This window comes from Malaclemys terrapin, chromosome 8 (genome assembly GCF_027887155.1).
Source record: "Malaclemys terrapin pileata isolate rMalTer1 chromosome 8, rMalTer1.hap1, whole genome shotgun sequence".
Taxonomy (NCBI): domain Eukaryota; kingdom Metazoa; phylum Chordata; order Testudines; family Emydidae; genus Malaclemys; species Malaclemys terrapin.
Window position 1 is genome coordinate 67,856,529 of NC_071512.1, and position 15,415 is coordinate 67,871,943.

A 15,415-nucleotide genomic window follows, 5' to 3' on the forward strand; every position below is an offset into this window, starting at 1 on the left:
TATGTCTGATTTTGTAAGCAAGTAGGTTTTAAGTGAGGTGTAACAAATCAGATGCCTGAAAGTGGTACAGTTGTCTGGAAAGGATGAGAGCTACTAGCTAGTTCACTAAAAATAGCAGGGAAGATGCAGTGATGCAGGCTTCAGTGCAGGCTAGGAACATGAGTAGGTACCCAGGGCACCACTTCTTATGAAGCCCATAGCACACTTCTTCACAGCTGTTCTTAGCCATGTTAGCTAAATTAAAGCTACTGTGGCTACGACTACATGAGCTAAAATCACACCTCTAACAGTAGTGTAGATGTATTCTAAAAATTAAGCACAGATCCCAAAGAAGCTCCAGACGGTACAAAATGCAGTAGTCCAACTTAGTAACATTGGTCACCATGGGCATGTCATCCCATTGCTCTACTCTCTACACCAGTTCCCAGTTGAAGAAAATCCAATTCAAGGGCTCTTCTCCTGATATTCAAAGTCCTCCATGGAATTACCTCTAGCTACCTAAGAAACTATCTCTCCCACTATCATGATGATTTCCCACATCTAAATTCCACTGGAACCATGAAAGTATCAATCAAAAGGAGGAAGCCTGTGAATGTAGGAAGCAGATCTTTTACAGGAACTATACCTAGACTGAAATTCACAACCATAAAAATTAAGAATCACTAGTAACTACACTATGTTCAGAATCAAATGCACAACTCATCTATATAGTTTATTTCCCCCTCCCTATGTCCCACACACATACACAATAGAGAAGAAAAAAAACCCACCTTCAACTAATCAAGCTATTTCTCCTAGGATGCCAAAGGGAGACATTTCTTGTGCTTTCTATTTTTTAAGAAATAGGGGAGGGAAGGATAGCTCAGTGGTTTGAGCATTGGCCTGCTAAACCCAGGGTTGTGAGTTCAGTCCTTGAGGGGGCCTCTTAGGGATCTGGGGCAAAAACAGTACTTGGTCCTGCTAGTGAAGACAGGGGGCTGGACTTGATGACCTTTCAGGGTCCCTTCCAGTTCTAGGAGATAGGATATCTCCATATATTATTATTATTATTATTATAATAAGACTCAGGAGGCACTCAAGCACTATAGTGTTGGGGTCCATGATAGAAGTTCCCACATAGATTTGACAGATCAGACACACTCAGATGTGTATCACTCCCGACTATGCAACATTTTAGGTGTGATATGAGTATACAGTGCCTTCGATCATCCAGATGTATTACCTGGAATTTCAAAAAGGCCCAACAATCTTAGGTGCCCAACTGCCATTAAAAGTCAATATGAGCTGGATGCCTAACTCCCTTAGGTCCCTTTGAAAATTGCAGACATTTTACATAGCAACACAGGCCATAGGATATCTAAATATATTGCTAATATATCTTTGAGATGGATGGGCTGCATACAGAGAGTGCATAAGGTTGACATGACAGCAGGGAGCCATGTGTTAGTTTAGACTAAAAGAAGTTTAAAGTCTATCCATTTTTAACTATGTTTTTTGTTTTTGGATTTGATAGTGAGAAAAACCTTAATTTTCTTCCTATAGTTAATTTCTCTCTCCAGTTCTGCACTTTTCATAATTACAGGGCAGAGTTTATATAGCTCAAATGCTGGAAAAAGAGTAAAATGCCGAAACAAAACCTATTAGCCAGCCATCAGCTTGATGTAAGAAACTACTTCTACATTATTTGGAGTTTGCACAACAAAGAGATTCAGGAGTGTTCCCTTTGAGCAATGATTTATGTTACATGCTTTTGGGTCATTTACTATTATGGTCTCTAAATTATCCTTATCTCATTTTGATTTGGCTTTAAAAATGCTTAAGATTGAAGATACAAATTACAACTATATAGGAACAAGAAAGATAATGTAACTACTTAAGGAATATTACTTCTGCAGCAAGATGAATCTCTCAGTTTATAGCGGCCTTCATTTTATGAATTTTTGAAAGTTAAGTAATAAAGAAAATATACATTTATAACTTAACTATTTGTTTAGATATAAAATCCAAGTGTTCAAAATTAGGTTAAAGCTTAAAGAGATCAATGAGCTATTACTATACCCACCAAATCCATTCTCTTCAGAAAAAGCCTGTCAGATAATTTGTTACAATTTTTTTTTAAAGTCACAAACTTTTACTTTTATACCCCAAATGCAACTACATCCCCAACCCTGCACAAATGCAGTGGTGCAAGTCTATGAACTATCCCCAGTATTAGTACTCATTTTGTCAAGATACGTTTGGCCAGGACATGTCAAAACTACCATATTTCCCCAAATGTAATTTTAACAAAATAAAGATCCCAATACTGGCAACAGATGTAATACTCTGTTGGCTGAGTGCACTTAGCTTGGGAAGGCAAGGCAACAACCCCTTTCTCCCTTCACAGCTGTCTCAATGGAGTCAACAGCGTCTCACCTATAGAAAAACAACTTTCTTACATTCCTGTTTTCTCCAGGTAGGGTAACCCATTAGCCAGCTGTATTGAGAGGCACGGCGAGATCTCAGGTGGGTCCGTTTGGAGCCCTCTTTCAGAAGGCAGTGCTCCCTAGAAGGGCAATCCCAAGGCAACAGCTCAGGGCTGACCCCAGCTACTTGTAGATGCTGCGGCTGCAGGGGGCTAACGGGGTGTCCTGTGCACTGAGCGCGGGCTTGACAAAGCAGGGCCCCACTAGGACCTGGAGGCCGTTGCCCTGCACCTGGCCGGGTGTGTCGGGGCAGTTAGGAGGGCCCCGAGGCATTAAAAGCAGGCACGAATGACCGTACTTTCCCAGATCAACAGGGGGAGTCTATTCCACTAACACCCTCGTAGCCCCCTCATCACCGGAGAAGGGCCCCGGCTTGGGAGGGTGGAGGGAGGACGAACAGACCCCGGGGTACCCCATCTCCAGGGGCTAATGCGGGGGGGAGGGGAGAACGAGAGCAGGACATTTCTACTGGGGAACTAGCCCGCCCCCGGGCTCCGCACAGCGGCCTCACTTACCTGCCCCCAGGCAAACGCACCAGCGCCCGCCGCTCTCCAGCGCCCTGTTCGAATGCGCCGCGCCGCCCACGATTGGCTACAGCGCTGGTCGCGTCACACGCAGCACGCCCGGGGCGGGCCCTAGGAGTGTCTGGGGAACAGTCTTCCCTGCACCAGCGGCCTGGTCGCTTATCCTCCCGTCTGAGAAGCGGGGAGATCATTGCAGGTGCCCCAGTGAGGCAGGTTTTCCGAGCGCGCCAAAGCCTGTCCCCAGGGAATGCCCCTGCCCGAATTTCCTGCTCTTCCCAAGGGGGGACCCTGACATCGTGATAAAATGACCTCGCGCGCGGAAGCAACTGGCCTCCCGAGGGAATGCAGGTGAAACCCTCCTTCGCATCCTGCAAGGTTTACGCAAGAGAGGCAGGGCACCCTCAAGCAACTGCTAAGAATTTGCTTTGAATATTTGTTCTCACTTTTTTTCCCAACGAGCCATGTGGAAGCTGGGAGAAGGTTCCCCTCCTGAACGTGTCCTTGCCTTACTTGGCTCTTATCACCTCTCCCATCTACCCTGCGCAGCACCATTTTCAGCTACTCACAAAATGTTGGCACCTTCTTCCGTACTGCCCTGTACACATTAAATACCCTCTCTGAGCTGGCCCCCTAAGGCCAGAGCCTTCTCTTTCAGATCTGTCCTTAGGACCTCACTGTGCTACAAAGCCTGTAATAAATCAGTTACTAGTTGCTAGGTTGAGTTGCTGATTAAGATAGTTGATACTTCATTTATAACTAGCCACTGAATGCCTGTACTGTTGCACCACTGTGATTCATAAAGCCAAGGGTGTAAAAAAATTGGAAATGGCTGAGACCTTAAAACCAGTGGCCAAGAGCATTCAGAGCATGTACAAATGGTTAGGCAATACATCAGAAGAAGAAGTGAGGCTTTTTACCCACAAAAGCTTATGCCCAAATAAATCTGTTAGTCTTTCAGGTGCCACTGGACTCCTTGTTATTTTTTTAGGCAATAGATCATTTCTGAGTGGTCAAAGATTACTTCTGCTACCTTCCAGCTGATTTTAAGAAAAATATCATAAACATTACTAAGATTTTGCACTACCTATAAGATAAAAAGTGGTCAGATTTGAATCTTATACTTTAAAAAAACCAAAATAATTAAATATATACATTGAAATTATGGATAAGATATTCATCCACAAAAGGAAGGACTTTCTGAGTTAATGTCATAGCCTTAACATTTAATACAGTATATAGTGTACCAATTTAACTGATAACTTCTCTGTTGAAAGATTCTATCCTTCCCTTCCAAGTGAACTCAGTGGTGTGTTTTTGCTATTTCCCATATCTGGGAAATAATCCTATTGATCAGTTAATCAATAATCCTATTACTGTTTGCAAATTCCCTTTTCTTAAATGCCATACAGTTCAAACTGAGAGTCTTTGCCAGGCTTGATGGACTACATAACATGTTCTTCAGAGAGCTCCAGTGAAATCATTTTGACAATATAAAGTCATTGTCATATATCAAGCAACAGAGGGTCTTGTGGCACCTTTGAGACTAACAGAAGTATTGGGAGCATAAGCTTTAGTCTCAAAGGTGCCACAGGATCCTCTGTTGCTTTTTACAGATTCAGACTAACACGGCTACCCCTCTGATACCTGTCATATATCAGTTACTTCCCATAAGAGATGAAGAGGCAACTTCCAGCTGAGGCAAATCTAGTTCAGCTCAAACTGAATCAATTGTCCAAAGATTTCTTTTGGCTCAGATAAATAGAGCTGCTTCCTTCAGACCGCAAGGATCTTCGTTTAATACGTGGCTTTAGGATAAGCCACCAGATCGGATACGGCGCTTGTCTAATTGTGTTTGTCTGATCTGATGTCTGGCCAACAATTGGGGGACAAAACAAATCATATCATTTATCTCAGTTAAGATTAATAACCCTTCCCCTACTCTGCTCTTTCTCTACATTAAGAAAACGTTATAATCCAGGGGTTTTTTTAAATTTAGTTATTGCTTTATATTGAGCAAAATTATCAATTATTTTCACAAATTTTCCACAGAAAATAATCCTAAAAACAGGATAGTAAAGCTGTGTTCTACACATGCTACATGCAAGTACAGTACCCTACCCCACCTCATGTTCTTTACTGGAAAAATACTGTTAGCTGTTTAGGTTATCAGAATATCCATCAGTCTCATAATCTTATATGTTCTCAGTAGTTTTCCAGCGGGTCTTAAAGCATTCAGCTCTGTTACAGGGCAGGTAAAACAAAACAGCTGGTATTCAGAAATATTGTACATCAGCCAAACTAAAATATGAGCAAAGGTAAAAATATTCCAGCAGAGGGAGACAAAAGGAAAGATACAGTTCAGAAGCAGCAGCAAAGTAAAACAAGACATGACTGTTTTCCTCATCTTAATCAAATTATGTTAACAAAGGAATGCCAGCAGTATCTGGAACATAGTACAAATCAGGATGAAATATTAAATACAATATTTTAGCATAAATATTAGCATTTGGCACTGATTAAATGGAAAATAATTTAAAATGTAAATATAGCATTCAAACTTGGAAGGGTAAATTCTGCTAAGTGCAGAGTGCTGTGTCATTTCCAGTACGTGCATATGCACATTCACAAAGATCTTGTCTACATGAGAACATCCAGGAAAGTTAATTTGAATTAACTAAAGATGTGAATTTGAAATGGGTTAATTAAACTACATTAAATCCCCGTTGTTCAGAATTAGTGGGCTTAATTTGGTTTAGTTTAATTGACTCTGAAATTGAATTAAGGTCACTTTAATTCTGAATGAGGATGTTCATACTGGGTTAATGTGGTTTCAGTAATCCACTTCAAATTCACACCTTTAGTTAATTTGGCTTAATTTTCCTGGATTACTTAATGTCCTCATATAAACAACCTCATACAAGACAAAAGCAGTACTGATAACACTGCTCTACAGCCAAAATGCTTCTGAAATAAATGTAGTCAAACTTTACTAATTCTGGGTCACTGAGAACGAAAATGATGCTTAAAATTGTTGATTGGCTCTAGTTTTCAAGATATGATATTGGGTCAGTATATACGACCCTTGACTTGGGAATGGCGGAGGATAAGTGAGTTATAAAGGGAAGGGATCTCAATTTAAACCAGAAATGACTAAAATACAGATAACTTCTGCTATGTTTGTGGTGAAGTGACTTTTGCATCACAAAAGCGCAGTATAACCACTATGGTTAAGAAAGCCTATCTCCTTTATTTTGGCTGCAAAATTGGAGATCAGGACAAGAGGTGGGCCCCACACATATGCTGCAATACTTGTGCAACAAATCTTTGCCAGTGGTTGAACAGGAAAAGGAAAACTATGCCTTTTGCAGTGCCAATGATTTGGAGAGAGCCAACAGTTCATACCAGCAATTGTTACTTCTGCATGGTGCCTCCAGTTGGGAAAGGCGTGTCAAAGAAGACAAAGTGGACTATGCATTATCCAAACATTCCATCAGCTATACGGCCAGTACGGAGAAGGACTGCTGGTTCCTGATGCACCAGAATCATTCTCACTTGAGTCAACGAGGAAGAGGATGAAACTTCTGGTCCTGAACCATCAATGTCACAGGACCCACATTTTCTCCCATCCTCCTCCTCTGAACCACACCTCATAACACAAGGTGAACTGAATGACCTTGTCAGGGATTTGGAACTACCCAAGAGTAAGGCAGAGCCGTTGGGCTCCAGACTACAGCAGTGGAATCTCCTGGCAGGTGATGTTAGGGTTTCCATGTTCCATGACCGTCAAAAGGATCTTGTCCCATTCTTCTTCATGGAAGGTGATCTTGTAGCCTGCAACAACATCGATGCTGTGATGGCAGCCCTCAACATCGTTCACGATCCAGATGAGTGGAGACTGTTCATTGATTCATCGAAGACGAGTCTTAAAGCTGTTTTACTGCATAATGGCAATGTTTTGCCATCAATTCCAGTTGGTCATGCAGTCCATATGACAGAAACCTATGACAACATGAAACAACTTTTGAGGTGCATAAACTATGACCAACATCAGTGACAGCTTTGTGGCGATTTGAAGGTTGTTGCTCTCTTGCTTGGTCTGCAGACTGGATACACAAAGTACTGCTGTTTTCTCTGCGCATGGGATAGTCATGCAAGAGATTCCCACTACATCAAGAAAGATTGGCCACTCCGACAGTCATTGGAGCCTGGGAGGAAAAGTGTTCAGCATCCACCACTTGTTGAATCAAGGAAGATTTTGTTACCACCCTTACACATCAAGCTGGGTCTGATGAAGAACTTTGTCAAGGCCACTGAAAGCTGCTTGTGTTTTGTCAAGTACCTCTGTGGAAAATTTCCAAGGTTAAGTGAAGGTAAGATAAAGGAAGGTGTCTTTGTTGGTCCTCAGATTCGTGAACTTCTTCGAGATGATGCATTTGACCATGCACTGCGTGGCAAGGAAAAGATGGCATGGAAAGCCTTCCAGTTAGTGGCAATAAATTTTCTTGGAAACAATAAGGCAGACAACTACAGGTTGTTGGTGGAAAACCTCCTCAGGGCATACAAAAGCCTGGGTTGCAACATGTCACTAAAGATACATTTTTTGCACTCTCATCTAGATTTTTTTCCACCGAATTGCGGCGCAGTGAGGGACGAGCACGGCGAGCGATTTCACCAGGACATTGCAACAATGGAGAAACGCTATCAGGGCAAATGGAGCCCATCAGTGCTTGCAGACTATTGCTGGACAGTGACAAGAGATGCTCCATTTAATGAATACAAGAGACAAGCCAAGAAGCGCCGAGTAGACACTGAATAGGACTAAACTATGTACATAATAGTTTTTTGCCTTTTGTTTCATAATAAATTTTATTTATATAACCCTTTTGCTGATTTTTAAAGTGTTACATAAACAGGACAGGTGAAATATCATGTAAAGCAACCATAAACACATGAAAACATCTAGGTTTACAATTTATCATTAAAACTCTACTATCTACACAATATACATAGACATAAAATGTAAAAACTTAAATATCTTAGAAACAGTAGCTAATCAGTTGTTTTAATTGTCATATTTGAATTCAGCACATCAAAATACATAATAAATAGCACATTTTATCTCTGAAGCAGACGACCTCTCAAAAATTGTAGACCAGTGTAATATATTGGTATTCTGGCTGTTAACCTGAAGAGGGCACCGTTTCTGAATTTCCTAAACTGTGGTCCATGGACCACTGGTGATCATATAACAGCTGTTTTTGTTTTGAAATGGGACGAATGAAATAGATTAGTGGGGGAGATGAAATAGAGCAGAAACAGAGAATGACAACTTTCTTCAAAAAGGACAAAACATTTAATGCACTAAAGAGAGATGAATGCTTATTTCCTAATGATGCTCTTGTTGCCACAGGGATGTTATGTTATGAATGGGAGACTGTCCGCAAGACAACTTATGTTAAGAAGCGAGTCATACTATAAATTAGAGAACTACTGATATATGAGTAGGAATAAATAACACAGAAGCAGTGCTTAGGAGCAACATCTATAGCAGGTCAAGATGGCCAGCTGGTGAAACATGTGGACAATAACCCCTTACCTCCATTATGCTGCTCTGTAACTCCTGTTTTAGAGGTCCACTAAGAAAAGGTTCTTTACAGTATTTCAGGGGATACAGGAGTGAGGAAGACATGTTCCTCTGTTTTTTTGCCTACCACATAAAAAGGAACCCATGCCTTTCTGAATTCCATATTGGTTTATTGTCTGGGATTTCCTTGAAGACCATCCAGAAGTTTTAGATAGCTGTGTTAGGATGGACATGGAACATGTTAGTCTCCAGCTGCAATTTAAGGTGCTGTGTTCTCAATAAAGCACTATATAATGTAGCTGCTGGTAATTTCTGAGATCACTCTCTCCCTTTTTATCATCTCAATTAAGATCAGTGGGAGCACTTTCTGCTAACAGATCTTAGATTTGAATTGCAGTGGCCTGGAGGGAAGGCTATATCTAAATTTGTTTCCAGGATAGGTCTGAAAAAGCCCATCTTTTGAGATTCAGGGTATAGTACAAAGTTCTATTTATTCCGGTCTTGGGCTGATGGGATGACATGGAGTGAGTTGTGGTCAGTGTGAAACAGGTTTTATGTATGTTTGTTTTTTGCTTTTATTAACTTTATTTTTAATTGTGTTTTACATGTGTCCAGAGGCTTGTGTAGAACTGATGAAAGAAATTGTTTTTAATTGTTCACTTTATAAATGTAACTTCATAAGTAAAGTTTTATGAATGAAACAACGTTCATTCATAAAACCCGTTACCCCACTAACTGGCTAATTGACAATTAAGATGCTTGTTAAGAGCCATAGCTGTTCAGCCAGTTGCCCTTGTAAGTTTTACTGTCAATCCAATTCCTGCTTAAATCACTCAGACTTGCACTGTTTCAGTATTGTAACTTCTGTTCACTGTTTGCCATATTGTAATTCAAACTCCATTTTAAAATGCTTACTCCATTTTGTAAAAGCTTGCTGCAACCTTCATTTTTGCAAAACCCTGATAAATCTTATTAGTTTAGATGTGTGTCCGAGGTATGTATGGATGATGGAATCAACCTCCAGCCCCAGCCTGTCCTAATGAAATAGAGTTCAAACACCAACAGCTGAAGATGCAGACAACAGCCCTAACAAAGTAAGAAGAGCCCACCCTAAAGAGAAAAGAACAAAGGTACAATAGAAGGAAGATCAAAGCCAGGTCGGAGGCTGAAAGTCATGTCTGCAATTGACGGGTGATCAATCACACCGAACCCAGACCTATAGACTCTGGATTCAAACTAAAGCCTACAAAAAAGATGGGTGAGATGGAAGACTTTGGGAGGGTAATGTTTTGCTGCCAACAATGGAAGGGCAGACCCAGCCCTTCCTTGTGCCCGGCTTTCCTGGCCAGTTAGCCACCACAAGCTACGAACCCAAGCTGCAACATCAAGCCATGGACTCAAGCTGTGTTCAGGACTGGTAACTATACAGCAGCTGCAGAACAACTGATGGGTGTGTGTGTGTAGGTATTAGTCATAAATCAAATTGTGTTATCATAATAAATGTGGCATCTTTGTCTTACCCCCTGAAACGATGTGCAGTTTTGTCTGCATAACACTTGCAAACCAATAATATATATATTATATATAAAAACACAAAACAACTTACATTTTACTTTTCTACCAGTGGGTTATTTTAGTAGGAATGCAGCTTCTAAATAAAGATTTGCCTACGGAGCAAATGTGTTGTCTTTGTAGAGGAAAAAGGCATATTTCCATAAACCTCTGTTTTTATATACTGTATAATTCCACACCCATCCACATGCCAATACAAGTTTACATAAGACTTCAATTTTCCTTTTCTAATTCAACATTCATTCTGTTGTCTGACTCACTCAGAAAAAATGCCTGAGTTGGATAAGAGTTGTGTTTTTATAAAATAGAATGGATAAAAATAGACTCTTCTCTCCTGAAATTTCATTAATGATGGGAAGATGGTACTTTATTCTGTAATTAGCTTAGTTTTTAAAAAGACACTGCAGGGCTTCGGCAATATACACAACATAAATTTAAAATGTTAAATTGATAGGGTTTTTAGTGAAGGGAATTAAAAGGCTTTGTTGATAGAATGTCTAGAAATAGTTTTAGCATATGGGACCCCAAGCCGTCAAACAGTTATGCACATGCTAAATTTTAAGTACATATGTAGTGCTCTTGAAGTCAACATCCCCAGCTGGTGTAAACTGTCAAACTCCATTGCTTTAATACATCTACAAAAATTTACACAAATTAAGGATTTGGCCAATGAGAATACGGTGCTTAAATGTAAGCATTTCTTTAAGAGTATGCAGGATCAGAGCCTAGAGCACCAGATTCTATCCTGTTGAGATTGAGAGCATGATCTATCTGATTCCTGTGTGTGTGTGTGTGTGTGTGTGTGTGTTTAGTAATCACACTGTTAAACAATAATAAAATACCATTTATTTAAATATTTTCAATGTTTTCTTCATTTCCAAATATATTGACTTCAAGTACAAAACAGAATACAAAGTGTACACTGCTCACTTTATATTTTTTTGATTACAAATATTTGCACTGTAAAAAACAATAGTATTTTTCAATTCACCTAAGTACTGTAGTGCAATCTCTTTATCATGAACGTTGAACTTACAAGTGTAGAATTATGTACAAAAAAAATGCATTCAAAAATAAAAATGTAAAACTTTAGAACCTACAAGTCCACTCAGTCCTACTTCTTGTTCAGCCAATCGCGCAAACAAGTTTGTTTACATTTGCAGGAGATAATGCTGCCCACTTATTGTTTACAATGTCACCTGAAAGTGAGAATAGGCATTGTCATGGCACTGTTGTAGCTGGCGCCGCAAGATATTTATGTGCCAGATGCGCCAAAGATTCATATGTCCCTATATGCTTCAACCACCATTTCAGGGGACATGTCCGTGCTGATGACAGGTTCTGCTGGATAACAATCCAAAGCAGTGTGGACCAACGCATCTTCATTTTCATCCTCTGAGTCAGATGCCACCAGCAGAAGGTTGATTTTCTTTTTTGGTGGTTCAAGCTCTGTAGTTTCCGCATCTGAGTATTGCTCTTTTAAGACACATGAAAGCATGCTGCATACCCCATCCCTCTCAGATTTCGGAAGGCACTTCAGATTCTTAAAACTTGGGTCGAGTGCCATAGCTATCTTTAGAAATCCCACATTGGTACTTTCTTTGCATTTTGTCAGATCAGCAGTGAAAGTGTTCTTAAAATTAACATGTGCTGGGTCATCATCAGAGACTACTATAACATGAAATATATGGCAGAATGTGGGTAAAACAGCAGGGTACATACATTTCTCCCCCAGGGAGTTCAGTCACAGATTTAATTAACGCATTTTTTTAACGAGTGTCATCAGCATGGAAGCATGTCCTCTGGAATGGTGGCCGAAGCATGAAGAGGCATACGAATGTTTACCGTATCTGGCATGTAAATACATTGCAATGCCAGCTACAAAAGTGCCATGCAAATGCCTGTTCTTACTTTCTGGTGACACTGTTAATAAGAAGAGGGCAGCATTATCTCCTGTAAATGTAAACAAACTTATTTGTCTTAGCAATTGGTTGAACAAGAAGTAGGACTGAGTGGACTTGTAGGCGCTGAAGTTTTACATTGTTACATATCTGTACTCAAAAACAAAAAAATCTACATTTGTTTAAATTGCACTTTCACGACAGAGATTGCACTATAGTACTTGTATGAGGTGAATTGAAAATTACCATTTCTTTTATCATTTTTACAGTGCAAATATTTGTAATAAAAATATACACTTTGATTTCAATTACAACACAGAATACAATATATATGAAAATGTAGAAAAACATCCAAAATATTAAATAAATGTCAATTGATATTTTATTGTTTAACAGTGCAATTAAAACTGCTTTTTTTGAGTTAATCATGTCAGTTAACTGCGGTAAATCGACAGCCCTATTTTTTTTTTAATAGTATAACATTCCACCCTAGCAGCCCAATCATGTTCCCATTAACAGAATGAGATCACAATTTCATGTTTTAATTACTAGATCTAATTTTCCTTATTTCTCTACTATGAAGTTGAAGAAACCACAGTCCTTGCTAGCCCAAATGACAGCAAGGAATAAATCTTGTTTATGTGTAGAGTACTGGAGCAGGATTTTTTACTGTTTCAGACATGAAATGGCAAGAAGAAAGCAATAATTTTTAATAATTCATTGCGACACAAATGAAAACTGTGTGGGTGCCTAGTATCGAGGACAATTATATTGATTTGAGGACTAAAGGGAGATTCTTAACTTAAAACATGGTTCATTTAACAAGAGTTAAAAATATTTGCAGATAGTAAACATGTCCATGCCAATTTTTTTAGTTTTATAATCAACTTTTCCTGTTTTAAAAATATTCCTCTCTTTCCACTGCGATGCAAAAGCCCCACAGAAATAACAAGGAAAGAAGACTATATATTTAATGGAAACAGTGAAAATAACTATATAGAAGATGTCACCCACACAAAGTAAACAAACTGAAAAAATGCTTTTAGATGTTACTGTACTTTTAGAATGAAGTGCAATTTTTAAATTTAGAATGTCCTTTTAGATCCGCACTATTTGGGGATGGAGATGAAAATCAGACTCAGGATTTCTCCAGAAAAAAAGCTTACCCGTTTTCAAAAATAACTTTGACAGATCTTATACCAATGATATAAATTCATGTTTAATTATTACTGAAATACAGTGCTTTCATTATATTTACACATTTATAAATAATACCATTAATCACTTCTGAGAATTACTTTTGTCATGTTTTCTAATAATGTCCATAAGATTATCACCTGTTACAAGACTATTCTGTGATTGTTTAACTTTCTGTTGTTCTTTTCTCTTTTGGTCATGAAGATAAGGGGAGTTTAGCAACTGTGGAGGAAGAATCGTGCCTGTTGGTTTTACTCTCTTTACAACATCCCAAAAAAGCTTCTTGCTGTTGTTATTGATAAAAGTAATCGCAGTTCCACTGTGACCCAGCCTCCCTGCTCTTCCAACCTGCAAATGAAAACAAAGTTTATTTTAAATTAACATCAGTAATCTCTCCCCCTTCAAAATAAAAGAAGCCTTCAAAATAAAAGAAGCCTGCTTAAACTCCATTGTGTGATAGTTTAAAAATCTATTTTTTGCTGCAGCAATACTGTATATTGGGTGTTCTTATTTGAAACTGGATATATAGTAGGGCTGTCAAGTGATTAAAAAATTTAATCACGATTAATCGCACGATTAATTGCACTGTTAAACAGAATACCATCTATTTAAATATATTTGGACATTTTCTACATTTTCAAATATATTGATTTCAATTACAACACAGAATACAAAGTGCAGAGTGCTCACTTTATTTTTGATTACAAATATTTGCACTGTAAAAAACAAAAGAAATAGTATTTTTAAATTCATTTAATACAAGTACTGTTGTGCAATTTCTATGATGAAAGTTGAACTTACAAATGTAGAATTATGTACAAAAAACCCTGCATTCAAAAATAAAACAAACAATGTAAAACTTTAGAGCCTACAAGTCCAATCAGTCCTACTTCTTGTTCAGCCAATTGCTCAAACATGTTTGTTTACATTTGTAGAAGATAATGCTCCCAGCTTCTTGATTACAATTTCACCTGAAAGTGAGAACATGCATTTGCATGGCACTGTTGTAGCTCGTGTCGCAAGGTATTTACATGCCAGAGGCACTAAAGATTTGTATGTCCTTTCATGCTTCAACCACCATTCCATGGGACATGCCTCCATGCTGATGACAGGTTCTGCTTGATAACCATCCAAAGCAGTGTAGATCAACGCGTATTCATTTTCATCATCGCAAGTCAGATGCCACCAGCAGAAGGTTGATTTTGTTGGTGGTTTGGGTTCTGTAGTTTCCGCATCAGAGTGTTGCTCTTTTAAGACTTCTGAAAGCATGCTCCACACCTCATCCCTCTCAGATTTTGGAAGGCATTTCAGATTCTTAAATCTTGGGTCGAGTGCTGTAGCTATCTTTAGAAATTTCACATTGGTATCTTTGTATTTTGTCAAGTTTGCAGGGAAAGCGTTCTTAAAACAAACAACATGTACTGGGTCATCATCCAAGACTGCTATAACATGAAATATATGGCAGAATTCGGGTAAAACAGCAGGAAACATACAATTCTGCCACAAGGATTTCAGTCACAAATTTAATTAATGCATTATTTTTTTAATGAGCATCATCAGCGTGGAAGCATGACCTCTGGAAAGATGGTCGAAGCATGAAGAGGGATATGAATCTAACGCATCTGGCACATAAATATCTTGCGACACCAGCTACAACAGTGCCATGTGAATGCCTGGTCTCACTTTCAGGTGACATTGTAATTAAGAAGTGGGCAGCATTATTTCCCATAAATGTAAACAAACATTTCTCTTAGCAATTGGTTGAACAAGAAGTAGGACTGAGTGGACTTGTAGACTCTAAAGTTTTACATTGTTTTGTTTTTGAGTAGTTATGTAACAAACACCTACATTTGTAATTTGCACGTTCATGATAAAGAGATTGCACTACAGTCCTTGTATGAGGTGAATTGAAAATTTTTATAATTTTTGCAATGCAAATATTTGTAATAAAGATAATATAAAGTGAGCACTGTACGCTTTGTATTCTGTGTTGTAACTGAAATAGATATATTTGAAAATGTAGAAAAACAATAAAATACCAACTTCAATATTTTTGAACAGTTTGATTAATCGCGATTAGTTTTTTTTGAGTTAATCACATGAATTAGCTGCAATTAATTGACAGCCCTAATATATAGTACTGTCATAGGCAAGTCAGTACTCTGAATGCTC

The 15,415-nt window shown here is 38.7% G+C and overlaps 2 protein-coding genes across 3 annotated transcripts in view; both read right to left on the minus strand.

Moving 5' to 3' along the window:
• The window catches only part of KIF14 (kinesin family member 14), a 90,707-nt gene extending 87,708 nt beyond the window's left edge, over positions 1 to 2,999 (minus strand). The window contains exon 1 of the mRNA XM_054036502.1: positions 2,981 to 2,999. The gene's annotated coding sequence lies outside the window, so the exon portion shown is untranslated. The remainder of the gene's footprint in view (positions 1 to 2,980) is intronic.
• A 10,250-nt stretch (positions 3,000 to 13,249) lies between these two features.
• The window catches only part of DDX59 (DEAD-box helicase 59), an 88,189-nt gene continuing 86,023 nt past the window's right edge, over positions 13,250 to 15,415 (minus strand). For both annotated transcript variants that reach the window (XM_054036755.1, XM_054036754.1), the window contains exon 8: positions 13,250 to 13,591. In XM_054036755.1, coding sequence (XP_053892730.1) covers positions 13,328 to 13,591 — 264 coding nt within the window. In that variant the 3' untranslated portion in view covers positions 13,250 to 13,327. The remainder of the gene's footprint in view (positions 13,592 to 15,415) is intronic.